The 25,544-nt window shown below is 57.5% G+C and overlaps 9 protein-coding genes across 9 annotated transcripts; 4 read left to right on the top strand and 5 right to left on the bottom strand.

Moving 5' to 3' along the window:
* Positions 1 to 444: 444 nt before the first annotated feature.
* On the top strand, positions 445 to 4,266 carry BJ171DRAFT_212559 (uncharacterized protein). Its single transcript, XM_053106386.1, has 8 exons — positions 445 to 1,030; positions 1,437 to 1,503; positions 1,790 to 2,129; positions 2,225 to 2,233; positions 2,405 to 2,648; positions 2,877 to 3,152; positions 3,297 to 3,936; positions 4,109 to 4,266. Exons 1-8 carry the CDS (start codon positions 561 to 563, stop codon positions 4,190 to 4,192), a joined length of 2,130 nt encoding a protein of 709 aa, XP_052970800.1. The 5' UTR covers positions 445 to 560; the 3' UTR covers positions 4,193 to 4,266.
* Positions 4,267 to 5,194: 928 nt separating this feature from the next.
* BJ171DRAFT_489752 (uncharacterized protein) lies at positions 5,195 to 6,184 on the top strand. Its single transcript, XM_053109543.1, has one exon. The coding sequence runs from the start codon at positions 5,265 to 5,267 to the stop codon at positions 5,919 to 5,921; it is 657 nt and encodes a 218-aa protein (XP_052970799.1). The 5' UTR covers positions 5,195 to 5,264; the 3' UTR covers positions 5,922 to 6,184.
* Positions 6,185 to 6,644: 460 nt separating this feature from the next.
* On the bottom strand, positions 6,645 to 8,002 carry BJ171DRAFT_419610 (3-deoxy-7-phosphoheptulonate synthase; the record flags this gene model as incomplete). Its single annotated transcript, XM_053107401.1, has 2 exons — positions 6,645 to 7,468; positions 7,627 to 8,002. 2 exons carry the CDS (start codon positions 8,000 to 8,002, stop codon positions 6,645 to 6,647), a joined length of 1,200 nt encoding a protein of 399 aa, XP_052970798.1.
* Positions 8,003 to 8,370: 368 nt separating this feature from the next.
* BJ171DRAFT_212551 (uncharacterized protein) lies at positions 8,371 to 9,790 on the bottom strand. Its single transcript, XM_053106385.1, has one exon. It carries the CDS (start codon positions 9,733 to 9,735, stop codon positions 8,623 to 8,625), a length of 1,113 nt encoding a protein of 370 aa, XP_052970797.1. The 5' UTR covers positions 9,736 to 9,790; the 3' UTR covers positions 8,371 to 8,622.
* Positions 9,791 to 10,159: 369 nt separating this feature from the next.
* Positions 10,160 to 12,261, top strand: BJ171DRAFT_489749 (uncharacterized protein). Its single transcript, XM_053109542.1, has 5 exons — positions 10,160 to 10,335; positions 10,674 to 11,139; positions 11,273 to 11,470; positions 11,619 to 11,629; positions 11,815 to 12,261. Exons 1-5 carry the CDS (start codon positions 10,261 to 10,263, stop codon positions 11,989 to 11,991), a joined length of 927 nt encoding a protein of 308 aa, XP_052970796.1. The 5' UTR covers positions 10,160 to 10,260; the 3' UTR covers positions 11,992 to 12,261.
* Positions 12,251 to 13,785, bottom strand: BJ171DRAFT_565187 (uncharacterized protein; the record flags this gene model as incomplete). Its single annotated transcript, XM_053113333.1, has 3 exons — positions 12,251 to 12,767; positions 12,991 to 13,097; positions 13,353 to 13,785. 3 exons carry the CDS (start codon positions 13,783 to 13,785, stop codon positions 12,396 to 12,398), a joined length of 912 nt encoding a protein of 303 aa, XP_052970795.1. The 3' UTR covers positions 12,251 to 12,395.
* Positions 13,786 to 14,061: 276 nt separating this feature from the next.
* BJ171DRAFT_631390 (uncharacterized protein) lies at positions 14,062 to 16,265 on the top strand (the record flags this gene model as incomplete). The annotated part of the gene is made up of 4 exons (XM_053115630.1): positions 14,062 to 14,762; positions 14,858 to 15,861; positions 15,983 to 16,020; positions 16,129 to 16,265. The coding sequence occupies exons 1-4, from the start codon at positions 14,094 to 14,096 to the stop codon at positions 16,263 to 16,265; spliced, it is 1,848 nt and encodes a 615-aa protein (XP_052970794.1). The 5' UTR covers positions 14,062 to 14,093.
* Positions 16,266 to 19,992: 3,727 nt separating this feature from the next.
* BJ171DRAFT_489741 (DnaJ domain-containing protein) lies at positions 19,993 to 21,537 on the bottom strand. Its single transcript, XM_053109541.1, has 3 exons — positions 21,242 to 21,537; positions 20,661 to 20,934; positions 19,993 to 20,538 (listed from the first exon to the last, which is right to left on the bottom strand). Exons 1-3 carry the CDS (start codon positions 21,491 to 21,493, stop codon positions 20,345 to 20,347), a joined length of 720 nt encoding a protein of 239 aa, XP_052970793.1. The 5' UTR covers positions 21,494 to 21,537; the 3' UTR covers positions 19,993 to 20,344.
* Positions 21,538 to 21,832: 295 nt separating this feature from the next.
* Positions 21,833 to 25,518, bottom strand: BJ171DRAFT_419636 (beta-lactamase-like protein; the record flags this gene model as incomplete). The annotated part of the gene is made up of 11 exons (XM_053107402.1): positions 21,833 to 22,055; positions 22,155 to 22,427; positions 22,556 to 22,737; positions 22,816 to 23,015; positions 23,175 to 23,468; positions 23,586 to 23,730; positions 23,851 to 24,128; positions 24,248 to 24,578; positions 24,819 to 24,930; positions 25,082 to 25,184; positions 25,317 to 25,518. 11 exons carry the CDS (start codon positions 25,516 to 25,518, stop codon positions 21,833 to 21,835), a joined length of 2,343 nt encoding a protein of 780 aa, XP_052970792.1.
* Positions 25,519 to 25,544: the final 26 nt, after the last annotated feature.

Raw genomic sequence — 25,544 nt, 5'->3', positions numbered from 1 at the left:
CACAGACGCAGACTGGCCTTGAGGCCGGGGATGGTTCCGAGCCCTCGCTCCCATGGCGATCGACGCGCTGGATCGGCCACAAGACGACAGGGGGGGAGATCAAGGCCCTGACACGTGAAGAGCACGCTGGGGCGGCTGGCAGGCACTGGCGCGACAAGGCCGCAGGCAGTGAGGCAGCCACAGAGACTTTGTGTGCGCAGCTGTGGGGGAGTGGTGCCGCGCCCGTACCACCGGATGTGCATTGATTGTGTCGCACAGCGCAGGCGTGAGGGCAGCGGAGTCAGCAGCGAATGCTTTGTGTCTGTGTAGCCGGCTGTGGCGGTCCAGCTCCAATCCAGCCACTGTGCCAACGCGGTCCCAGCACAATCGCCTCTGTGGCGCTTCACACACACACGCTGCGCCCGCGGCTGTCGTTCTGTTCTGCGTTTTCGCGCGTTCCGACCTATATAACTCTCGCCGATCGCCTCTCCCCCGACTCGCCATCCTCCTGTCCGGGCCCGTTTGCTCTGAGCACCGCATCCAGCTTCCATCCTCTGCTTTGTCCTTACCCACCTACCGCCATGGAACTCGCTCTGGGTGCCGTTGCGGTGACGGCCATCGCCGTCCCCACCTTCGCGTTCCTCAACTCAAACAGAATCCAGTCCGTCGAGATCGAAACTGCCGAGGGCGACTTTACCAAGGAAACCCGTCCCAGGCGCAAAATCGCCAGCAAGGACCAGCTCTGGGCTGCTCCCGAGCCCCATCTGTCGACCGTCTTCGAGCTCATCACCGATGGCGTCCAGAAACGGCCCAACCATCCCACCCTCGGCAAGCGCCAGGTCGTCAAGATCGTCGAGGAGGAGAAGGAAGTCACCAAGGTCGTCGGTGGTGTTGAGAAGAAGGAGATCAAAAAGTGGAAGTACTTTGAGCTCTCCGGCTACGAATTCCTCACCTATCAGGAAGCCTACGCCAAAATGCTTCACATCGGCTCTGGTCTCCGACAGCTGGGTCTGAAGAAGGGCGACATCGTCACCCTCTTTGCGAGTACCAGGTATGCTCGGCTCTCTGCCAGCTGCACTCTCCATCTGCTTGCGCCCTCGCTGTCGATGCGTTGCTTGTCTCGACTCTCAGGGCTTGGTGGTCGGACGCTGTTGTGCTCGGCCCTGTTGCTGCTCCGGCCCACGCAGCATTCCCCAGCTCGCTCGGTCTTGGTCGCCAGCCCACGAGCAGCGGCTCGCCCACCCCACCCTGGCTCGAATTGGAAACGGCGGCGTGGCCCGCTGTGGCCGTCTGTTCCCGCTCTCCCGACCCGCCAAGCCGATGCGCATCTGCCGCGCATACCGCCCTGCCTCTGCCGTAGTTTCCACCAGATCCATTCTGTCCATCACCATCGCCGGTGTATCTCGCTTGGGGCTGACTCTCGGCTTCTCTCGCCTCTCCCACGTCCGATTCTCCAGCCGCGAATGGATGCTCTTCTGCAACGGATGCTGGACCCAGGACCTGACCATCTCCACTGCATATGATGTACGTGACCCGGCATTGACGACCCGCGTCCATCTGCTCGTTGGCGTCCGCTTGCTCATGTGGCTACCACCCGGACATCCAACCTTCTGCCTGGTGTCCCGTGGTTCCTACCCGTGTTCCTTGGGTGGGATGACGTGGTCCTGCGACTCGAGAGCATCAGTCTCGTGGCCGCCTCTGATTTGGCCTGCGCTTCCGAGCGGATAGGGCAGACCTGGCCGGCCCGACGCAATGCCCTCTATCGTTTCGCTGACCCCTTTCTTGGCACAATCCCTCTGCTCCACCACAGACCCTGGGTGAGGAGGGCTTGACCTTTGCCCTCAATGAAGGCGAGGTCACCACCCTGTTCACCAACGCCGATCTGCTGCCCGTTATGCAGAAGGTCATTCCCAAGGTCTCGTACATCAAGCATATCGTCTACCATGGCACTCCTGCCGATGGCATCATCAACAACATCAAGTCGGCCTTCCCCCACATCAACATCTACTCGATCGACGACCTCATTGCTCTCGGCGAGAAGCACCCTTCGCAGCCTACTCCTCCCACCAAGGAGTCGACCGCCTGCATCATGTACACCTCCGGCTCTACCGGCAACCCCAAGGGTGTCGAGCTGACCCACCAGAACATTGGTAAGGGCAATCAAAGTCTATCGCGCAACCCACCTGGCTCATACTAATACGATCGGACGTACCGTTGTCTTCCATACCACTGCTTTGTGCAATAGTTGCTGGAGGTGAGTCCGTTGCTTCATTTTGATGCGACCAGTGTCCATGAAGCGAGACCGAGGCGGTCTGTTGGGCTGTCGGGTTGGTCGCGCCGCATGAGTGCGCGTCCTCGTTTATTGCCTCCCCCCAGACCCATCATGACTTTGTGCTCATCTGTTGGTGTTTTTGCCCTCTCAAAGTTACGGGTGCCCACGGCATCGGCATCTTTTCCAAGCACAATCCCAAGGACGATGTCTACCTCGCTTTCCTGCCCTTGGCCCACATTCTCGAGCTCGTTGTCGAGATCTTTGCCATTTGGGTCGGCGTCACCATCGGCTACGGCTCTGTCCGCACGCTCACGGATTCCTCGGTCCGCAACTGCAAGGGTGATATCCGCGAGCTTCGCCCGACGCTGATGGCGGGTGTGCCTGCTGTCTGGGAAGGGTAAGTCGATAGCTGCACGCCGTGGTTCAATTGTGATCGCCGTGGTTCATTTGTGGCTATGGACGATGATGTTGTCGTTATCCACTTTTATCGATGTCGATACGCTCTGTTGCTTTGCTGCCACCGTCACGGCCGCGCATTCCTTCGCTCACGAGAGCTTGCTGCGATGCAGATATGCACCATGGGCTGCTCCTAATCGCGCACGTGTATGTTTTCCTTTGGCTTTAGTATCCGCAAGGCTGTGCATGCCAAACTCAGCACCTCCAGCACCCTCGTTCGCAACATGTTCTATGCTGCCTATGAGCTCAAGTGGAAATGCATCGAGCTTGGTCTTCCCACCGATTTCCTGGACGCTCTGGTCTTCAACCAGATCAAGGCCCAGACCGGTGGCCGCCTGCGTCTTGCTCTCTCCGGTGGCGCTCCCATGGCCCGCGAGACCCAGCGATTCTTCACCACCTGCATCTGCACCATGATTGCTGGCTATGGCATGACCGAGACCGTCGGGTAAGCGATCATTCTCGAGTCCGGCACATTATCACCGGTCGAGACCCCTCCCACAAGCAGCGCGGTGGCATCTCCACACGTCGTTTCCTGACATGCACCCTTTCCTATGCGTCTCTCGGCTTGATATCGTGCTGGCCGGCACAGCCTTATCGCTGTGCAGGATATCTCGCAGCCCCACCTGCTCGGCAAGGTTGGTCCTCCTTGTACCTCGGTTGAGGCCAAGCTCGTCAACGTGCCCGATAGCAAGTACGCGGTCACCAACACTCCGCCCCAGGGCGAGCTCTGGGTCCGTGGTGCCAACATCATGAAGGGCTACTACAAGCAGCCCGAGCTCACGGCTCAGACCAAGACCGAGGACGGGTGGCTCATGACCGGCGACATTGCCGAGTTCAGTCCCGAGGGCAACATTGTCCTCATTGACCGCAAGAAGAACCTGGTTAAGCTCAGCAACGGCGAGTATGTCGCTCTCGAGAAGCTCGAGTCTGTCTACAAGATGAGCCACTACGTCGCCAACATCTGCCTGTACGCCGACCCCGAGCAGAGCTTCGTCGTTGCCTTGGTTGTCCCCGTCGAGAAGGAGTGCGAAAAATACGCTGCCGCCAACAACCTATTCCCGGGCCAGGACCACTTTGACCGCAACGAGATCGCTGGCCATCCTGCTATCCAGAAGGCTGTCTTTGACGACCTGGTCGACACTGCCAAGAAGGCCAAGCTGAAGGGCGCCGATCTGATCGGAGCCTGCTTTGTCTGCCATGAAGAGTGGACCACCGAGAACAACATGACGGTAAGATGCCTGCCTGCACCCGCCCACCCGCATGGCTGCCTGAGTACGCCGCATCGATGCGTTGGGACGGTTGAGACGGTTGTGGCGTGGCGTGGTGTCGTCGAAAACTGCACTACTGGTCGACGGCGAACGCACACTGATGTCTCTTGCTCTGGCCCGACCCGGCCAACAGACTGCCGCTCACAAGATCCGCAGAGCCGACATTGTCGATCATTACAAGAAGGACATTGCCCGCATGTACGGAACCAGCACGTAAAGCGACGTGCGCTTTGGCATTGTTGAATAGTGCTGGTCTTGTGTGCCCGGTTTAGACACCTGCGAACGGCCAGCTGGCCTCCCTCCCCACCCATCTCATAGTTGCTTGTTCATGACCTTCTTCCCTTCCCTTTTGTCGAGGACCCCATCACAGCTTCACCACCCAGCCGCTCCCGCTCGCAGGGATACACGCTTTCTCTTGCCGCTCCTTCTGTTTGCCTGCATTCTTGTGTTCGTACTTGTCGTCTCTACTTGTACTTTCGCTCTTCCGATCCCCCCTTCTCAGACCGGATTGCAGCGGCCGCCGCTGCACCTGGATCCTACTTGGCTGCCCCCCCCCAAGCAAACCACCTTTGGTCAATACACTCCGAGGACACTGGACGCTGTCAGGCCTATTTCGGACGAGCCCTCCTTGTGCTGGCAGGTTGCCTGGCTGTTGGTCCTCTCTGCTGGTGCACAGCCTTGGCCTTGGGACCAGCCGACAAAGGAGGGAGGCGTTTGGATGGGGTGGATTGTCGACCACCGTTACAGGCAATCCAATAAAAAACGGGACACCCGGGTTTTTGACCATTCATCGAATATTTTGTTACCCAATGTTATCGCGCGCTGGCCATGACCATTCGCCACACATCCGACTTTCGCACCGCCGCATTGCGATGCTACGCCCTCATCCATAGCCTGCGTAAGGTCGCCTCCATATTCAGTGTGTCCAAGAGTATCATCCATCGCTGGCACTCCGAGACCAGTGTGCAGGTCGATTGTGGAGACCGGAGAGTGACCGGCGGTCTTCACTTGGAGGCTGCCAAAGTGATCTGTTTTATTTCTTGTGGCTTTGCTTGACGCAAGCACAGCACATACTACTGTTCATGGAAACGGCTGTGGTGTCCCGTTTTTTTTCTGAATAAAGTGTACAGAGCATTGTCCCGTACAAACACATCGTGGTCGGATCATATCATAAACGACCAAGCGTGTGAATCCTCTCCACGAGCGTCCACCCAGGTCTCGCCCCTGCATCCTTCTTCTTTTCCTCCCTCCACCCGACCCAGCAACACCGCCGTCCATCGCGCGCCATCATGCATATGCTGCATCCCGCCGAACCCTTGCGGATCGGACGCATCCACGAGCTCCTCCAAAAGGCCAAAACGACCGCCGTATCCACGGCCCAGTCGACCGCTCGGCTCTGGGGATGGCTCGGTCAGCAAGCGACCGAGTCCACGAAGGCCGCCCCTGCATCTGCGTCCTTCTGGGCCTCTGTCGCTGGCGAGGGCAGCAACAACAACAGCAACAACAACAGCAACAGCAGCAGTACTGGCCAACCCCAAGACTCGGAGGCCGTATGGACCTACCTCGAAAGCCATGACCTGCGTGGTCTGTTTCGCCAGCGGGGTTCCACTGCATCGTCCGAGGCCGACGGCGGCAGTCCTTTGGCGAACGTCGCCGGGCACGAATGGATTCCCCTGTCTCGGACGACACATCGATCGACCTTTGAAGGCTCCTCCGTGTCAAATGCCTTGGCAAGCAGCGCTGCCAGCGATATCGATCAAGAAAGCCGCACCAGCAGCGAAGATGGCGACGGCAACGACGATGACGACTTTCGCGATAGCACCAGGCTACTCGGCGAGCGACGAGGATCATCCCAACCCCAGCTGGGGGTGATCATGTCGTTCCTGTATCTCTACATCAGTCGGACGGACGACCTGCATGGCTCCTCTGGAGTTGCCTGCTTCTGATACCCTCGCATTCTCCTCACAAGCACCTTGCATTCTAGAGCATCATTGCTGTCCTCAAAAACAGACTCTTTCGTTTCGTTCTGAACATGCTGCAGTCGTTTGATCCAACGCTTTCACCACCATCGAGACCCACTCCTCATCACATCATTCCATATCATGTCTCTCCTTACTGGATTCTCTGTTGCTTGGTCTCTAGCACGATCTCATTGTCTACACAGAGAGCCTCTGACAACTCCCCAGTATTATACACATATCGCGCAGAGTCCCTCGCCTCCTCACATATTCACCCACACAGCAAGGGGTCTTTGAATACTCTTGGTCGATCTCTGGCGGCGATGCGAGAGTGGGTGTATGCATTCGACCATCTGGACTGTTCTGTACAAAGTGTGATCGTTCGATATCAAGATGACTCGGGTGGCTCGAGTCGCTTGGCTCTCCAGGCACTGCGAGCAGACCGATGGGCGGGGCTGTGTGCTCAGGGTTCAGGACCAGAAAATAACGACAACCCTGACTCAAAACAGGGTGTCCCGTTTCGTTTGCGTGTATTAAGAACCAGAAAAAGGTGACCCCCCCCTTACAATTGGGGGTGGGGCTCCCTGTTTCATTTCCACACCGATAAATAGTCTACACATGAAGAGGAAAACAGAGGCGCGATGGAGAGCACTCCACGGAAGCAGGAAGAAAGGTGGCAACGACGGGGGGGAGAAGGGGGGGGGGGCGAAATTACAACTCGTCGACGACACTGGTGGCCTCGACGGCGGCATAGTCGGCAGCAGCCGCGCGGTTGCTTCGGCGAGCACGAACACCTTCGCGGAGTCTTTCCAGGGCGACGACAGTGTCGGTCCAGGAGAGACAGGCGTCGGTGATGCTCTGGCCGTAGACCAGGCCGGAGGGACCCTCCTCGGGGATGTTCTGGCGGCCCTCGACCAGGTGCGACTCGATCATGACGCCAACAATGTTGCTGGCCGACGAGTTGACCGACGACAGCTGCTCAGCAATCGAGTTGGCAACATCGAGCTGGCGCTTGAACTGCTTGGACGAGTTGCCGTGCGAGCAGTCGATCATCAGATGGGCACCAAGCTTGGCCGACTGCAGCTGCGACGCACAGCGGAGCACGTTGGTAGCGTCGTAGTTGGGGCCGGCGTTTCCGCCGCGCAGAATGATGTGGCACGAGTCGTTGCCGGTGGTGGAGACGATGGCAGAGATGCCCTGTTTGGTGACCGAGAGGAAGTGATGGCCGCTGGAAGCAGCACGAATGGCATCGATGGCAATGCCGATGTTGCCGTCGGTGCCGTTCTTGAAGCCGATCGGCGCCGAGATGCCCGAGGCAAGCTCGCGGTGGACCTGAGACTCGGTTGTGCGAGCGCCGATGGCACCCCAGGAAATCAGATCGCCAATGTACTGGGGAGTAAGGGTATCGAGGAACTCGGAGCCGGTGGGGAGACCGAGCTCATTGATCTGAAGCAGCAGTCCACGGGCAACTCGCAGGCCCTTGTTGATCTGGAAGGTGCCGTTGAGCTGAGGATCGTTGATGAGACCCTTCCAGCCTGTAAGAGCGAGCAAGAGCAAAGGCAGCAGCACGCAGAAAGGGGGTGGTGAGCAAACATGAGTCTGGGATGCGGGTGGCTGGAGCAACCGGGCCACGCCCGCAGACGCATAATGACGGAAGCTGCATCAAGCGCGAGATCCGCCCAGACTGACTCACCGACGGTGGTTCGGGGCTTCTCAAAGTAGACTCTCATGACGATGTGCAGGTCCTCGGCCGAATCTTCGGCGTACTTCTTGAGCAGGGCGGCGTACTCCAGAGCGGCCTTGGTGTCATGGATCGAGCAGGGGCCGACAACAACCAGAAGCCGATCATCCTCGCCCTTGATGATGGCCTCAGCATGGTTGCGGCCCTCGAAGACGGTCAGGGCAGCCTCCTTGGAGAGCGGGAGGTCCTCGACGAGGATCTGAGGGGGAATCAGGGGCTTGATGTCGGCAATGCGTCGATCGTCCATGTCGTTGAGGGCATCGTTGAAGAGCCGGGAGGTGGCAGAGCGGGTGCGTCCGCGGGAGGCAAGATCAGCGCTGGTGGCCATGGCGATAGAGTGAGAAGACTGAGCGGGAGCCGGGGCTTGGGGGGGATGGGCAGATGGGATGGGAGATCAGAGGAAAGCGGTGCGAGCGAATGGGTTTATGAAGGGCTGAGGAGATAAGCGCCGAGCGAGGAGAGACCGAGAACGGCTTGCTTGTGGAAAATGCGGGGCGAGAGGCGGGCGAGGAGCGGGGCGAGGGCAGGGCGAGGAGCAGCGAGAGGCTTGCACGCGAGCAACAGGAACGGAGCAAGGCGCCGCGACGTGCGGCTATTTGCAGGAGCCAACCAGCGCGCCAGACGCAGAAAAAAGAGAGATAAGCCGCAGCCTGTGCGACGGAGCGTGACAGCGTCCGCCGAGTCACGCATCTCATCTCGGCGCCGGGAGCAGCAAAGCCGCACGGCCCGGCATGAGCTCCGGGCTGGCCCGAGCACGGGACCGGCACCACCCGGCGGCTGGTTGGTTAGATGGTGGTGGTCGATGGTCGATTGGTGGTGGTCGATGGTCGATACGGAATGCCTAACGAATAACTCGGAGTGTCCCGGCCACGGCTCTGTCTTCATGAAACCTGTTGGTCGTCGCTCGCGTTCAGCAGCAGGTCGACTCGCCCGGGCTCTGTTCCTCCTTCAGTGATCCGATCGATCGTCGTCAATCAGCAGTCGCTTGTCGATCTTGACTTGGTCGAGTCTGCTCGTAACAGAGTCCCAGTTATCTGGAAGTGCCCTGATCGGGTTGTGCAGCATATTCAGTTGCTGCAGGAATGGCAGCTTCCCCACGCAGTCAGGCACCGCATCAAGCTGGTTATGTGACAGCGTGAGCTGCGATAGACTTTCGAGCAGCACCAGTGTCCCAGGCAGCGACCGGAGCCGGTTCTTTGCCAGGTTCAGCTGCTGCAGATTTGGGAGGTTTCCGATGGTGCTGGGCACCGTCTCGAGCCGGTTGCGGTGAGCATAGAGCCGATTGAGCGACTTGAGGCTACCGATGGCGTCAGGCAGCTCGACAAGCTCGTTGTCTTGCAGAAAGAGCTGCTCCAGCTCCGTGAGAAAGCCAATCGATTCGGGCAGTCTGGTGAGTCTGTTGTGTCGCAAATCGAGCCGCCGAAGCAGCGTCAGCTTCCCGATGAGAGGCGGCAGCATCGTCAGCCGATTGTTGGGGAGCACAAGTCCCTCCAGCCGCCAGAAACCGCCGATGCTGTCGGGCAAGCTGCACAAGGCGGCATCGCTGATAATAAGCCAGCGGGCGTTTGGTGAATCGTTCCTCTCGAACTGGAGAGAGCTGCGGAGATTATGAAGGGCCCGTCGTTGCTGCCCCTGCTGCTCGTTGGTGCGGCTCTCCTCGACAGAGTCAAGCTCAAATGGATGCCATCGGGATAAGAAGAGCGGCTCGCACCGCATCGCGGCCTGGGCCGTCCACCAAAAGAGACTTGGATTCGCATTCGCAGCCTCCCAGTACGTTTGCTCGTGCGGACTTGGATGTTCGGTTGCTCGGGTCAGAAACGAATGCAGGCCAAGGGCCAGAGCTCGGTAGGCGCCAACCAGGACCAACCTCTCCAGACTGGCATGCGGCACAACCTGAGCCATGTACCGGGTGAAGCACTGCTTCCAGATATACTCGTTGTCGATGAGCATGCGATATGCGTCGCGAGAGAGAAGCTGGAGCTTGCCAAGAAGCTCGGGGTGCTGCAGCTCGGGCGAGTCGATAAGAATGCCGAGGAGAACAAACCACTTGTCGACGTCCATCTGCAGCGGCGATGATGCTGGTGATGCTGGCGGTGATGCTGGTGATGTTGGCGATGATGCTGGCGTGGAGCAAGGGTTCACCCAGGGCCAAAGCCAGGGCAGAGCCATCCCATGGCCAGAGCAAAGCCAGCCACTCCAGTGCCAGCCACAGCAGTGCCGACTGCGCCGCGCTCGCGACATCTCGCGCCCAATCCCGTCGCACTTGCCCGCGGGCCAATCGGCGTTGCGCGGCGCGCCTCTGTGTACCGAAACACGTGATGCCAGCCAACCGCGTGGCCACTGCCAGTGTGTGCGCAGCAGCACACCAGCCCTGTGCCACCGCAGAAGGCACCCGTGGCCAGCCAACAAACAGACGCTCGCGTCAGCCCGGCGCCCTGCTTCCGATCGACGGCTCTGCTCTTCGCTGCCTCGTTCGCCTTCCCGTCTCCTCGATCTGTGCTGACTTGCCGAGCTCCGGCCCAGCAACTGTAATCAGACCCGTCCCGACCTGCCTCGCAACGGCCTCTACCTCGCAACGCCAGCGCCATGTTTCCGCACCTGGATAACCTCATTATTCTGATCTCCCTGGGCCTGTTCGCCACCTTCTACCAATGTCTGACGGTACGATACACTGCTCGCTCCCCCTGGCCACCGCCGGGTTCCCTGATCTGCACTCAGCAGCGCAATCGGTCTGTGGACCTGTCCATTCGATCGCAAAGGCCCGAGCCATGCGAATACACCTCCACGAGTCGAACCCTGCGGCTTGCTAGCTTCTTCACAGCAGCAGCACAGCACAGCACAGCACAGCACAGCACAGCGGCCGATCTGGCTCCCCTGGCAGGACCCGGATTTGATCTGGAAGTGCATATCACAATTGCCGGCGCTGACAAGTCCATCTGTTTCCGGGTACGCTATGACCACATCGTCGCCGCCATCCCGCTCCTGGTCATGCACGACAGACACTCGAGCCTACTCCGCTCGACCCCCTCATCGATTTGATGGGATACACCAAGGGCCCCCAGAAGAGCGAGTTCCGCAACTGGCTGCTCAACCCCATTCTCAAGCAAGTCGGTCTTCCCGAGTTTGAGGACCCGGTTGCCCCTCTGGTTGGCAAGCCCTTCCATCGCGCCGGTCCAGCCCACTCGGGCAACACCTTCGGCCCTGAGATCTGGTACGACTGGCACACCATCGAAGGAGCCTTCGGCATCAAGCTCAGGAATCGATACGTCTTTGAGAGCGACGAAGTCGAAGCTGCCATCAAGACCCACGACCCAAAGAAGGACCATATCTACCTGTACGATCCTACCAAGGTTGATGCCATGAGCGCAAAGGCCCACGACTTTATCGACACCTGGAACCCTGCCGTCGACACGCGCTTCATCGTCAAGCCGGCCCCACACGACAGAGGCTTTGGCCTGTTTGCGGGTGAGGAGACCGACAACCGTAGCTGTCATGTATTCATGAGACGAGCAGTTCGATTTGTGCTTTGCCCTCTGTTTTCGCCGGCCTCGCGTTCGTTGTCTGGCCTGCAGCTCACCATCGCGTCGCTTCGCTGTAGCCACCAACATTTCTCGATACGACGTCCTTGCCGCCCACACCGGCTATCTCCGAGCAAACGTGGACTTCCCCAGTATTACTCCCGGCAACGCTGCATACTTTTCAGAGCTCAAGACCGCCACTGGCGAGTCGCTCCATCTTCAGGTGTCGTTTGAGTCGTACGCCAGCTGGAGTGCCTGGATTCTTCCGTACTATGAAGGTGAGCAATGCGGCCATCTCAGCCTGGCCCCGGACTCGGGGTCCCTGCATGTGGAAGCGACTCGACCGATTACATTTAGCTGATACATCCATTTGGGGGTTGCGTCGAACTACACAAATGCCATCGCGCTCTCTGTTGATTGCCCCAGCCAATGCCCATGTAAGTATCATCCACGCCACTGGCGGCACATGGTCGCTCCTTATTGCTTTCTTCGCCAACAGCAATGGCAGTGCCATATGACTGGCATTGCACTGCCTCGGTATTGCGCAGGCTGCTGCCTCGGATCGATCGAGGCTTTGCTGCTGGACTCGGCCTAATCTGCATGTCTGCATCCTTGTCAACAGCGACAATACGTGCTCTACAACAACGCCTGGTACATTATCTACTACGCTCTCGAGGACATCCCTGAGGGTCGCGAGATCACCATTGCCGATTTCCACCTGCGCTCCGGCGATTCGGATAAGAAGAAGTATGTCAAGCCGCTCGGAGGCGAGCAGTGGGGTGCCCGCATGGAGCTCTGATGGCGATTCAGAACCGGCCTCGCCCACGGCAGCGCCAGCCCTGCGCACATCCAGCCGGCGCAATACCCTTCGTTGTCGCTGGCATCAATCTGTACATCCTATAGTCCCTGGGCATAAGTCTGCACGGCGCAACTGTGCCCATCGCTGGCCGTTCTCTTGGGGAACTCTGTCGTTCTCGACTGTCTTTCCAATGCAACCAGGCTAGTCAGTCTCCGTGGTAGCGGGCGCTTATTTCTGGTTCCTCAATACATATGCCTGCCTCCACATTCAGTTACTTGTATTGTCCCCCCCCCGATGCAACATCGGGATCAGAGGTTCGCAACGAGCCTTCGTGTACTTTGCCATTCAGGTGCACCATATGTCATTCCAACGTGCATCTGCTCTGTCTATGATCACCTCGATGGCTATGTTGCGTGGACTGCGTTGTCATCGTCATCGAACACCTGCCAGTTTCCCCGCGTGAAGGGCGTCGCAAAGCCAAACTCCCGGAGATCCATCACACCAAGCCAGAAACTGACGGCAAAGTTGATGCCGGCCAGGTACCCAAAGGCCATGCAGACATCCCACGGGATGCACATCACTTTGATTGTGTCCCAGCTGAGGGTTTCGCGTGGACACTGGCCATAGTATGCCATCGCCGACGACGATGAGATCCACAGACCTGCAAAGATGAGATCGACAAAGCACTCGACGCGGCTGATGCGCTGGTGGCGATGGGGCGGGATGCCAAAGAAGGCCGGAATGAGATAAGCCACAATGTTGGCAAACGAGGCAAACTGGAGATGGCACAGAGGGATGTCGCTCGTCAGTATCCGAACGGGGTCAGAGAGTTGCAATTTCAATTGGATTTCCGGGCAGAGCTGCCCTGTGTCTCGACAGGCCATGCTGGGTGCCCGTTTGACCCGTCCTCGCATTCATCGGCTCTGCTAACCCTGCTTCGTCTCGGCCGAGCCGATCCGCATTCTGCTATTCTTGTGAGATAATGCGGTTCATCCTTACCACCGAAGATATCGCTGTGAGACAAGTGATGCTCATTCCAGAAACGCCAAGGGCTGTGCTCGAGTAGTTGACGCTGAACGAAGCCAGTGCCAAAGCAATGAAGCAGCCTATGCCGAACCGCCAGAGGTCAGAAGGACGCAGTGAGTACTTGGGCGCTATCTTGCAAGGCCGCAATCAGCATCGGGGAGCTGTCTTGGTGTGATGGCGAGCGGTTTGGGCACATCCGTGCGAGAACCGCAAGCCGGTGTGGAGTCGGTTGCTGCAGCATGGGACGACATCGGACCCAGCTCGCATTTGCCATATCGGCCAACTACGGAGCCTCTGTCGTGCTGGGAACGCTGGTCTTCTTTCGGCCGCCTTACCGATCGCCAAGACGATTTGGAGCACGCGGAGCTTGAACCGGAATTCTCGAATGGTATCGCACTTCTTGGGATGCGGGACGCTCTTCGTCCACAGCGTGATGTTGCGGCCGCTGAACGATGCATTCGTCTGGTTGCGCCGGACTGTGCGCGAGTACTTGATGAGCTGCTCCGTCGCCAAGTCATGGACAATCTTGTCGCTCTGGGTGGCGGTGGAGGCCCGCACCTTCTCGCTCTGGAGGCTCGGGCGGTTCGCTTGCTTCTGAGAGTTCTGCCGGCTCAACGAGAGGTTATGGACGCCCAGGTTTTTATCGGAAATGGCTCGAGCGAGCTCCTGGTCTGGGGGAAGTGCCAGCTTCTTCTGGACGGAGGCTCGACTTGGGTTGGCGAGAGCGTCGGAGCTTTTCAAGAAGCTGCCGCTGCCGCTGAACGACATGGTCAACGATTCGGAATCAGGTTTGTCGCCGGCCCTTGTGCTTGCTCGAGCGCTGATGCAGCCGAGACTGCCGAAATATCAGAAACAAGGGTCGGGTCCCAGTGCGAGTGGATAGCCGAGCCAGCCAACAGCCTACGAACTCGATTGCCGGCACGAAGCACCCGAACCGAGCCAGGCTGCTTGCCCGACACCTCATCCCAAGGCCCTGATTGCATCGTCGGTCATGTGAGGCTGTGATTCGATGGGCCTCGGGTTGCTCAACCCGATTGCACACGCTCGAAACGACTGCTGCTCCTTTGGCAGGATTCATGGATCCGATCGTCCCACCAGAGCCAAGCCATCCTGCAACCAACGATCGACTGAACATGAGGTCCAAAGGACAGCCGACGGGCCTGTCGGTGCAATGTACCTCGCTAAAGTCCCACCTCCGCGAGCCAGTCTCTGCGTCTACAAAAGTCAGCTCTGGGGTGACAAAAGCACTGCCCATGCGAGCAAAGTCGACACCTGAATCTGCTCCCAAATCACGCCAGCGAAAGGTCACGCATCCGACGCATGCCTCCAAGACCACCTCCGGGTCGAGCACACCCCCTGCTCCATGGTCAAAACAGTCCCGATCGCCTGGCTCTGCAAACAGGAAGGGCTCGGTCCATTCGGCAGACGCGCCCACCACCCCGGCCCAGCACCCGACCAGCATTATGGCCGCAAAGGCCGTGCTTGTCAAGTCAGACTCCTCAGACACTCTCGCCGATCCCCCTGTGCGTCCCGCTGTTGAATTCAGCCATCAGCTCGAGGTCTCAGCCATCGCTATCCAGAGATGGTTTCGGGCTCGACTCGAGCTGGGCAAGCTTTGGGCTCGACGCGACATGCACTTCGAGCCCACCAACTCGTTGATACCGACAGAAACTGCCGGTGCTGCCGAGAGCGACGAAAGCGACGTGACTCGGAGGCGATTGGAGAAGGCACGAAAGATGCGGGAGGTATGCCTTGCCTCCGCTGTAAGGACCAGTGCCCCCATGAGAATACTCCCTGCTGTTTCGTCGTCCGTCACCACTAACCTGAGCCGCCTTCCCAGGAGCTGATGAGAGAACGGATCATATCGATCCGACCGGCTGTCTCTGGGAACGCCGCAGACAAATCGCTCGCCAGCCCAAGGCCAATATCTGCTTTATCAAGTTGCAGAGGGGATCTCATGGTTAGCCAAGCTGTGGTGATCGAGAACGACTCGATAGCCGATATACCGGATTGCTACACACCTTCGTTTGAAGATTTTGAAGAAGACGACAACCAAACAATTGCCGATGACCATGAGGGGGTGCACCCTGAGCCTCTGACTGCCGTCGCGCTGGACGAAATAGTGCCGTCGGCTCAGAGTCCCGCCTCATGCTTCGATAGCAGCTCTGTTGAGCCCATGCCGTCGACCGAACGCCTGACCAGGACGCCTCCTCCGGCGACCGGATGTATCGATACGCCCTCTCCACAAGCCAGGGTTTTGATTCATCAAGAATGCACTCAGACAATTCGTCCACAGTCTCGACAGGCACATCATGCAGGCGGAGCCAGCTGTGTCGAACTCGTTTCCGGAGCCCGGACAGTGTCCAACCATGCTCAAGCACGTCGCCTCGATGCATTGCCGGTGGAGTCGGCCAGCATCCGGCCAGTGACAGCCGAGAGAGCCACTCGATTAGTCACAGCGACCGTCGCCATGCATGCTGGGTCGTCGAAAACGAGCCCACCGTCAGATACGGAGACGCACCAATTAGGTCCTGCCATCGTCTCACGCAGCGGACCCATGGGCTCATCCGTGCCAAGTTGCCACATCGGCTATCCACCGCTTTCATCCGCTCCAGCCACCCGCGCATCATCTGCATCGCTTGTGACGATGGCTGTGGCCGACAATTCTCGGCAACGCCTCGCTCCGGATCCGCACGTATCTGCGTCGACACTGCCGGCAGCCGGAGCAGCGCCCACGCAAGCAGATGACACGCAAACAACCCGCAGGATCGATCGGATCATGAACTTTTTGAAGAATGTCGATGAAGTAGACTCGACAACGCCAGCGCGGCCAACGAAGGACAGGTAAACTTGCTGTGATTGACGAAACCAACTCGACGGGATCGTATACTGCGAGCTCAGGACGATCGGCGACGGTGTGAACCGCGCTGCATCCGTGGTAGACTAACTAAATCGTCTGACCCAGCGCGGCTCCTGCGTTTCAAGAATCTCCGGCAGGTTCAGGTGAGCTCTGCAATCCGTTCTTGCTTATCGGCGCGAGCGGGCTCTGCTTGAAGGAAAGCAGTCTCAAACTTCCGTGTCCGTGGCAATGGTCTATATATTTCACTCCAGATGTCTTTCACGGTGTGAAAGCCAAGATTATGGGCCAGCAAATGGAGATCGAAGAAAAGGCAAGGATGATCGCGCTGCTCAAGGAGGAGATCAAAAAGGCCAAGTCTACCTTGAATGACAGAGAAGAAGAGCTGTAAGGGCACTGTGACACTACCGCAGAGAGCATCATGGTCCACAGAGTCCCGAAGGCACCGGGGATCGATGATATAGACCCTGTGCGTCTTTCATCTGCGCGGGATATTAATGGCTTCCGGACAACCCGAACGGCCATCCCGTCTCTTAGGAGCAAGGATCTCAAATCCAAGCTCTCCCTGCAACGGAAGGAGTACGAGGCGGTGATCAAGCGACATCTTGGGTTTATTGACAAGTTGCTGGCAGAGAAAGACGAGCTCTCAAAAAAATGCGAAGCGCTGACAGAAGAAGTTAAGCAGCTAAAGAAAGAATACAAAGAAAAGGTCTGGCCTCCAAAATGCAGTTTAGTGCCTTGCGGAATTCGGCTGCAAGCTATCAGGGCCATATCTTGGGGATTGGCAATATTGGATCTGCCTTATGTTCGGACGGCGCCTGGGCTTCAGCATCACTGGAGAATGTGTTTTGGGGTGAAGCAAACTCTGATCACAGTCGAGAGTTATCATCAAACTCACAATGCGCTTTCCCCAGGCACTCGCCTTGGAGGAGCAACACAACAGGGAGCTAAGGCAGCAGAAAGAGCTTTGGATGGCCTCTGAGAAGCTCAAGCGCGAAAAGTGGATTCAAGAGAAAACAAAGGCCATCAAAGACCAGACGGTGAAAGGGCTCGAGCCCGAAATACAGAGGATGCTTGCTGTAGGCCAATCGTTCGAAAATCGCATATGCTCTCCCGGCCGGTCCCATTGCTTCCGACTTGCCTGTTGCTCCCGGTCGGCCCGCTACTTCTGGCCAATCGCTGGTATCGCTTTCCTTGACCAAGCGTCTCCACCACGGACACCCCGTGTCTCATCATACACTCTGTCGATTTGGGTCCCTGAATCAGCAACACAAAACCCAGAACAGGGCATTGGAGGAAAAGTTCAAAGAGGAGCTTGCAAAGGAGAAGAATGTGCTACTTGACCAACACCAGAGGCTGATGGTAGGCCCATTTTCCTAACTGGCCGGTGGTGTGGCATCCGCAAACGATGCGCCATGTGCCAGCACCCATGCTAATTATGTGCACCGTTCAAACTCGTATTCCAGGATCAAATGAGGGACAAAATCGTCGCTGAGCGCCAGAAGGCGTGCGAGGAGGAGCGCGAGTTTGCTCGACAAAGATACCAGAAGCAGCTGGAACGAGATGAGATGGAGGTACGATCTGCCTCCGCTGACCACACGAATCCAGCTGCGGCTTGGATAAGCCATGTACTTTTCTGTGTTTGGAGTGCCCTGACCCTGTATGCTTGGATAAACCGGCATGCCACGCAAGCGGCACCGAGCTTTCGATGGATAGCACCAGGCAGAGTCTAACAGACCCCAACTCTTAGTTTCAGCAACAGAAGCGCAAATTGGTATCCGATTTCGAGGAGCAGAAACACAACATCATGGAATCTCACCGCGAAGAGCGCAAAGCAGACGAGTTCAGCCACCGCAAGCAGCTAGAAGAGTTGCGAAGGCAAATTGAATCCGAGAAAGCCATGAAGGAAAGCTTGCTTGAAGAACAGCGTCGGAAGAACATCCAAGAGGTAATGCCACGAGTCTCGCCGACAATTTGGGCTGACTGCACATCGTCGATGTCCATGTCATGGATACTCACGCTCTCGATGCCGACCAACCCGCACAGCTCAATAATCTCCGCGAGAAACTCGCCATCGAGAAGGAGGAGTGGCAAAATCATTTTATGCAAAAAACCGAAGGCGAAATCCAGAAGCGAGAGGTCTGCGATGAAGTCAAAGGCGGTGGCGGTGACAGTGATGGCACTCATGGGCGTGTGGCTCATTGTAGTTCCTCTTGAAGCTTGGCGAGTCCAGAGACCACAACCAAACCTCGGAGATGTTGCTGATTGGTGCTGCCTCTCTTTGGCTTATGAACCACCACAGAAAGCATTCAAAGAGCGGCTCTTGAAAGAACGAGATGCCGAGCTGGAGATGGTCGTTCAGCGGATCGAGTCCGAAACAAACTCCAGCACGAGCGACGTCAATCGACGCTACCGGCTGGACATGGAAAGAATCAAGCGCGAAACAGCCGAGGAGATCAAGCAGGTATGCTGGTGTGGAGCTTATTGGAATTGCAAGCTGCATTTGAGTCTGTTCGAGGCTGGATTTAACCTCTCTCTCTCTGCTTGCCAGCTCCGAGATCAGCACAGTTTGGCTCTTGACAAGGTGCTGAGTGCTCAAGCTGCCCTATCCAATTCAGAAGAGCGCCGGCGCGAGGTTCAAAAGGAGCTGCTCAAGTGTCAACACGAGTGCGCCTCCAAAGATGGGCTCATAAAGCAGCAAAAGGCAGAGCTCAGTCGGCTGAAGGTCGATGAAGAGACGCTGGCGAATACCATCAGTAAGTGGAGCTTGGAGTACTATTATTGGGAGGAGGCTCTTTGGGCATCCGCGTAAGCTTGGTCTTGGGTTCTGTTGTGAGTGCAGAGCGCTGATGCGGGTGCTCAAATGTATACTTGGGCTCCAGGGATCGAATACGGAGAATTGATCGAACAGAAGGAGGGCAAAATCCGCCAGCTCGAGGTCAGACTCCAGGAGCTGGGACGCACAATCGAGGACCGGCAGCTTCGCCATCAGGCCGAGATCCAGGAAGCAGCCAAAGACAAGGTGAGATTAGAGTCCACATCTGGTTTACCACTGCCGGAGCAACAACATCTCGATAGCACTCGTAAGGACTCATTTGGCTGTCGATCATTGGCAGGAGCTTGCCCTCGAGATTGTCGAAAACAGGGTGCGCAAGACCATTGCCCTCAAGGACGATATTATCGCTTCCCTAAAGACTCAAGTGGAAGAACTCTCGATCAAGTCCACCCATCTGGAAAGGCTTATTGAGCAGCAGCGACAGGTACATGTGTGTTCAATGAGACTGGACGAGCACATCTGGCTGGATTTGTAGGAAGCGCTGTCTCGCCCGGAAGTGGTGTTGGCCGTCGTTTCTGGGACGTTTTGCCAGTGCAGCCCGGGTAGGCGTGATCCCCTAGCACTTATATAACTTATCACTTTGCTACGCTGTTGCAGGAACTACTAATGTGAGCCCCCAAGCCGGGCCAGATCGAGCCACATCCGGTTGAGCATCCAGCTTCATGCCCTCTGTCCGCAATGGAAGAAGCCGCTGGCCACAGAGTGCCTGTTTCACTTTCTGCAACGTGCCACGCAGCGCTCCATGCCATTCACCATGTAGTGTACCATGCAACCAATTTGAGTATATCTGACTTTCGACGTTCACACAAGGAATCGAGTCATCCGCTCTGGCGTCTGCGGCCGCTTATCAGAGTCTCGAATACACAAGAGTCCATCACATCTGAGAAGATTCCCCGAGGGGACTTTGGCTACCGTCACGCCGGAATGAGGGGCTATTGCTATTCTAGAGTCTATCCAGAGAGAGACGGGATAGTCACTTCTGGCATCAGCAACAAAAGTCTGCTGATCGTAGGCTCCAGTGGGCAAGCCATGCGATTGTTTCCCGCCCTGGTTGACAATCTCTCTGTGTGGTGCATTCACTCGACCCTCTGAACCACTCCATGGTGTATCGATATCAGGATACTCGGCCTTCTCAAGTCGCTTGGCTTCCCGGCACCGCGAGCACACTTGGAGATCGAGTCGCTTGCGGGGAGCCATCTGAGCGAGAAATAATCCTTGATGCAGATCCAGAAACGCATCACTGAATGGTCATGGCCAGCGCGCGATGTTTTGAGTGATAACATTCAGCAACGACCAAACCTGTTTTTATTGGATTGGCTGTTACTCACGAGCAATCTCTGCTTTGAGATACATAAGAGCAGCTTGTCCACTACAGTATCCAACCACGATTCGCTCTGACTGACGGCAGATGTGAGCGAGTGGAAATGTATATCGGCATCAATAGAAATCGACTGGAAGTGTTCACAATGAGGTTGTTCAAGAAGAACCAGCCCTCTGGACGCGAGCCACCGTGGCGGTAAGCTGCAAGAACTGTCTTGACGACTGCAAGTCAATCGCTACAAGTCTTCAGTTGGAACATCAAGTACTTATAGGAGGTGTCGTATGTGCGCTGTAAACCGAGATACTCGGGTGGGTCAATTCGGCGGCGGCTCTCTCGAGACAACGTCTTGCAGCCCCTCCTTGGACTTGACGTGATGGAAGCGGGCCCACGCCATTCGGCGTCTTGTCTCAGACATGTGGTCGATGTACCACTTTACGATATATCCAGAGACCAGCAGGAGCGCACCAACGGTGATGAGGGGCGAGAACATACGCAACAAGCCAGAGTCTGAATCAAAGAGTCACGTAGTTAGCATGCCACTTGCTTGCTTCCGAGAATGAGCTCCGATTCGGTCCGTTGGTGTTGCCCCAACATTCCTCGCCCATAAATACTCGGACAGAGACTCATACCTTGATTGTATTGCGATCCAGGACCAGCATTGACGTCCCACTGCTCCCACGACTGACCCGGGTTGGCCTGGAACGGATCATATGGCGGAGGCGTCCATGTGGTGGAGGACGACGTCCCGGTGGGGCTGCCGCCGTACAGGTCGTAGTCGCTTCGGTTTAGGCGGTCCGAGAGCAAGTCGTAAGCTTGCTGGATTTTGATGAACTGGTCGTGTGCTTGCTTTTTGGCGGCCTCAGACTTTTGAGCCGAGCGGTCTGGATGGAAGGTCATGGAGAGCTGCGGCCACAATGCAGGAGCAGGACGCGGATGTTGGCGGTCGAGTTATGGACAATGCCAGACGATCTTACTGATGCCAAGCACCGGATGCACAGCATCCCCGAACTGACAAGCCTCTGGATGGATCGCATTGGAGCAAGGTCTCCTCGCTCTCCCAGCTCGATGGTGCGCATGCGAGTCGACCCCACAGGCGGCCTGTGCGAAACCTCGATCCCAGTCCTGCCTTGCTGGCTTCATGGGCCGCGGCATTTGTGCGGAAGCCCGCCCCCGCCATCCACGCTGTCGCCAGCGATTCGCCGGTGCCCACCTGATAATATTTCTTCTTGATCTCGGGCAGCTTGGCGTGCTTGTCGACCCCGAGCACCTGGTAGGGCGTCTCCGAGAACTTCCAGCGGCTCGGGGGAACTCTCGACGAGAAGCATCGTCGGTCTGGCTGCCGGCTGCTCTGGCCAGACTCCGAGCTTGCACGTCCGGACATCTCCCCCTTGGAGCGCACTGCCCGGGGAAGCCTGCACGGGCCCGAGACTGTTGTCCTGGCAAGCAGACGGCTCTTGAACATTTTGCTTCTGAGGACCTACCTGCCAACGAGATTGAGGCAGAGCCGCTGGGCTCGCCGGATCGACGTCAGGCCTGACCATTTGCATCCAGCACACACACACACACGCTGCCGCACACACACACACGCGCAGATCCGCATTTTGCCGGGCCAATCAGAGCATCCGCAGGGGAGCCAGCCGCCACATGCTTCCTCGAGCAGCTCCCTCGACACTCCATGTCATGAAGCGATCGGCGGGTTGCGCAGTGCACTCTGCACGAACCGATCGCAAACAGCAGCTGGGAGCGATCCGGCAGCCCATGCGGCTCCTCACGAGTCGGTGCCAGCCCAGATCAGAATGCGCTATATTTCCGGCTCGTCCTCCTCAACCATCTCCCTGAAGAGCAGGTTGATGGCGTCGCTCATCAGAGGCAGCTTCCAAAAGTTTGCAGACTGCACACGCATCAGATCAAACCCGACCCCGATCTCGAGCCTGTGATCCTTGGGCACGATCGAGAGTGGGATGTACGGCACTTTGGGATATCGCTGCGAGAAATGAGTCAGCAGCAGTCTCTCGGCATTCATCCTGAAACAGAGGTGCTGCTCGTCAGTCACCAGGCGCTCGCGTGGCAGGGCCGTCTCCGCAGTCACTCACAGCATCGAGCATGTGCCGCAGCCAACTTACTCGATCGCCACTTCGATCGCTTCGGTGGTTGTGCAGTGCTTGCGAGCCACCGCTTCTTCGCGCTTGTCATCCTCAAACGTAGCCTCGTGAATGACGACAGTTGCGTTTTGGCCAGCCTCGGCCAGGTCGGCGCTCGGCCGGCAGTCGCCCGAGAATACAATCTTGTCGCCGGACTGATGCTCCAGGGTGATCGCATATGCGGACGGACAGTGGTGCACGCCGACAGTGTTGATCGACTTGAGTGACATGGCCGCCATCAGCGAAGGAACAATACTGCACAGGAGGGATATGGAACGCCAGGTGAGGAGCGAGGCCAAGCGAGTTGAACCGGACCAAGTGACGTCCTCGGACCTGGCGAACTTTCCTGCATCGCCACCTATCCGAGATGCGCTTTGACTTACGTCTCGTTTGGCGGCCTCTCGCGTTTCTTGCAGCCCCATCGGATCGACTCTGAGGTAATGAAGCGAGTATCTTCGAGACCAAAGTCCTCGCAATCGGAATACTCCTTCAGCCAAACAAAAAACTGCTGTGGCGCAATGATGTACAGGAACGGCGTATCGAACGTTTCGTATGTTGCGCGATCCTGTGGTTGGAGACGTCCCACCCATGGTCAGCGTCTTGAGAAAACCGCCGTTGCCGCTCGGTCTGGACGGGTACCCACCTCTTTCCAGGCTCTTAGAATGTTGATGATGCCGAGATGATGGTCGGCATGCAGGTGCGATACAAAGATGCACCGCAGAGAGCGCAGCATGCTCTGGAGTCGTGATGGTCCCAGCGATCGGAAGAGCTGGCCCAGCGTGCCCTCGCCTCCATCAAGGAGGATATATTTGCCATCGCACATCTTGACGAGAGTGGAGCTCACTATTGTATACAGATAATGTCAGTGCACTGCTCAGCCAGCTACCCGCTGGAGCCACATCAGTGCAATGCCGATGAGGCCACCGGGGCGGACAAGAGCACCGCACTCGGCTCTAGCAGTGGCGGTGCGAACTCGGAAGAATCAAAACGCTGGCAGCCCACCGTTTCGGTATTTTCCTGGGATGGCGGAGCCTGTTCCAAGGGTTGTTACGGTCAAGGGCTTTCTTTCAGGGGAAGCTTCGGCGCTGTCATCAGAGTTTTGCCTCGCTTGTTGGGCCTCGTCTACCTTTGCTCGAAGACACTCGATGGATTCAGCCACGCTTTGCGAAAGAGGCGCTTTCTTGGCCTGCTCGAGGTAGTCAACAGGCACGATGTCGCTAAGGTATCGTGCATCAGGCTCAAATTGATAACTCTGAAGCAGGTAGCCGGCCCTTGTCTTGGCCGGCAAAGTGGGCACTACCACAAGTCAGGGAAGAATCAGCGCCTCGCAGCTTCCCATCAAATTGGACCATAAAAGTCACTACACGAGCGTGTCTCTAGCGTGGTCACGATCTGCAATAGCATCACCCATACCGCTTCCAAGATCCAGCTCTGCGGTTGTGCAGTGATGAGGGAGAGGGAATATTTGGCTGTCAATCTGGTTCAACGAGTATTGGATGACACCCGAGGCGCAACAGGGCACCCGTGCTTCGTTGTACTGCTTGTTGAGGATGATGTGCTGCGGATACGGATTGACGTCAGTGAGTCAATGGCTGGTCCGCCGTCTGGTCTGTTCCCCAGCGATTGACAATTTCACTCTGAAGGCAAGCCGCCGTGCAAGCCGAGGCCGACCCTGTACCTCTGTCTCGGAGCCGAACGATCGCATCCAGGCTTGGTACCGCTCGTCGTCCAGGACGTCGTCGCCAATGATGTGAACCATCAGATGCATCTTCTTTGGCCCCTCGGCGCCATAAGCGCTCCAGGCGGCCGAGGCGAGGAGGGAGTTAATGTAGCGTTTGGACGGGCAGTCGACAATACAGAATACAGCGCCGGGTTTGGGGTCGCCGATCATGACTTGGTCGGGTGTCACCGTGGTGCCTGTGGCAGTTTGGACGGATTCGCCTTTGGTCAGGCGCCCTGTTGATTATGGATGGCAAGGGTGAATCATGAGTGCCACCTTCTACATATCATCGCATCTTTGCCCTTTTGTGTCTCAGGCGTATCCACACATCATCATCATCAAGTGCTATGCCTACCAAAGTCTGGCCCTGGCTGAACGCCGAGCTTGCGGGCCGCCGCTGGATTGAACTTCCGAGGCTTCTCCGGGCCCTGGCAGATGTAAGTGATGGCGACATGGCTGCGGGCCACACGCGGAAGCCGTTCGGCGCCCATTCGTTCCGAGTCCCAAACAGGCGGCAAGGCCACATCGACGGGTGTGATCGTGACGCTCTCGGATGACCCGGCTGCAATCGTCAGATTGACATCTTGATCCTGACCCAGGGCTGTATCGACACGGAGCGGGCTTGCTGATCGATTCCGCCGGAGAGCCTTGGGCTCGACGGCAACCGGATCCGCTATCGGGCACAGCTCAGGAGGCCGAAGATCTCGATTCGGTTGATGAACGGGCGGTGTCGAATTGCACGAATGGAGGGGCTGCGATGATGGCTGTGATCCGGAAAACATATTGTCGATGATGCTTCGCTTTTGCCGGAGACTGTCTTCGTGCAAATGACTGCTCTTGCGCTTGTGCGATGACTCTGACGTGGCCGATGTTGCAGATGTCTCCGAGACCGCAGAGGCTGCCGATGCGGCCGGAGGACCTGACACCGACTCCAGATCATCCGAAGGGCAGGCGTAGACCGGAGAGACGACCAGATTCCTGTCCTTGTACTCCGAGCCGACTCGATGAAATTCGTGTGTCTCCACCGAGATTGCCGATCTGCGACATGAGGCAAGCACGCCAGAACACAGTTGCAGCGATGGCAGGGAACGGAAGAGGGAATAAGAATCCTCGCATTCGTCACGGGCACCGATCAGCCATGCCTCCAGGCAGATGCCGGGTAGAGCATGTGCATCCGTGCGACACATACCTGTAGATAAAGTGCCGGGTTCCCGCCAGGAAGTGGGTGAGATTCTCTGGCCCGTGGATGGCGATGTTCTTACTGCCCGAGTCGGCCAGGGTCAAAATCATTCCTGTACGGCAGCGTCAAGCATGTCAGCATTGCCGAGTGGTCGGCCGAGAGAGCGCTCTGCATGCGAATGCGGCTCGGCTGCGTCCGGGCTCTGGAGAACTGCGGTCCTCCCGATGGGCCTTGCTCGGCATACCAGGGAGACCACCGACACACTCCCATGCCACGCGGGTGAGGAAAATGCTCTTGAGCTTCTTCAGCCTGATCTTGTGCTCGTATCCGATGCGCTGCTGGCCCTCGGGGCAGTTGAAGAGATATCGCTGGTCGTCAAAGTGAACCAGCACCGAGGGCGAGTGCCCGGGGAGCGCCGGCCCGACGATCTGCAGGTGATACTTCATCAGTTGCGGTGCGGATGCGGTTGATC

The sequence above is a fragment of the Polychytrium aggregatum genome (genome assembly GCF_025602895.1).
Source record: "Polychytrium aggregatum strain JEL109 chromosome Unknown BJ171scaffold_4, whole genome shotgun sequence".
NCBI lineage: Eukaryota > Fungi > Chytridiomycota > Chytridiomycetes > Polychytriales > Polychytrium > Polychytrium aggregatum.
This window is presented reverse-complemented; position numbering and strand designations above follow the sequence as displayed.

What these genes read in the sequence shown, in the direction of transcription:
- BJ171DRAFT_212559 (XM_053106386.1), top strand. Translation starts at nt 561, where the DNA reads ATGGAACTCGCTCTGGGTGCCGTTGCGGTGACGGCCATCGCCGTCCCC. An exon ending in GTGCCTGCTGTCTGGGAAGG is followed by an intron (nt 2,649 to 2,876) that starts GTAAGTCGATAG and finishes CTTTGGCTTTAG; the next exon opens with TATCCGCAAGGCTGTGCATG. An exon ending in GGCATGACCGAGACCGTCGG is followed by an intron (nt 3,153 to 3,296) that starts GTAAGCGATCAT and finishes TGGCCGGCACAG; the next exon opens with CCTTATCGCTGTGCAGGATA.
- BJ171DRAFT_489752 (XM_053109543.1), top strand. Translation starts at nt 5,265, where the DNA reads ATGCATATGCTGCATCCCGCCGAACCCTTGCGGATCGGACGCATCCAC.
- BJ171DRAFT_212551 (XM_053106385.1), bottom strand. Translation starts at nt 9,735, where the DNA reads ATGGACGTCGACAAGTGGTTTGTTCTCCTCGGCATTCTTATCGACTCG.
- BJ171DRAFT_489749 (XM_053109542.1), top strand. Translation starts at nt 10,261, where the DNA reads ATGTTTCCGCACCTGGATAACCTCATTATTCTGATCTCCCTGGGCCTG. An exon ending in CCTTCTACCAATGTCTGACG is followed by an intron (nt 10,336 to 10,673) that starts GTACGATACACT and finishes CATGCACGACAG; the next exon opens with ACACTCGAGCCTACTCCGCT. An exon ending in AGGCTTTGGCCTGTTTGCGG is followed by an intron (nt 11,140 to 11,272) that starts GTGAGGAGACCG and finishes GCTTCGCTGTAG; the next exon opens with CCACCAACATTTCTCGATAC.
- BJ171DRAFT_489741 (XM_053109541.1), bottom strand. Translation starts at nt 21,493, where the DNA reads ATGTTCAAGAGCCGTCTGCTTGCCAGGACAACAGTCTCGGGCCCGTGC. An exon ending in TCAAGAAGAAATATTATCAG is followed by an intron (nt 20,935 to 21,241) that starts GTGGGCACCGGC and finishes TTGTGGCCGCAG; the next exon opens with CTCTCCATGACCTTCCATCC. An exon ending in TGGATCGCAATACAATCAAG is followed by an intron (nt 20,539 to 20,660) that starts GTATGAGTCTCT and finishes TCTTTGATTCAG; the next exon opens with ACTCTGGCTTGTTGCGTATG.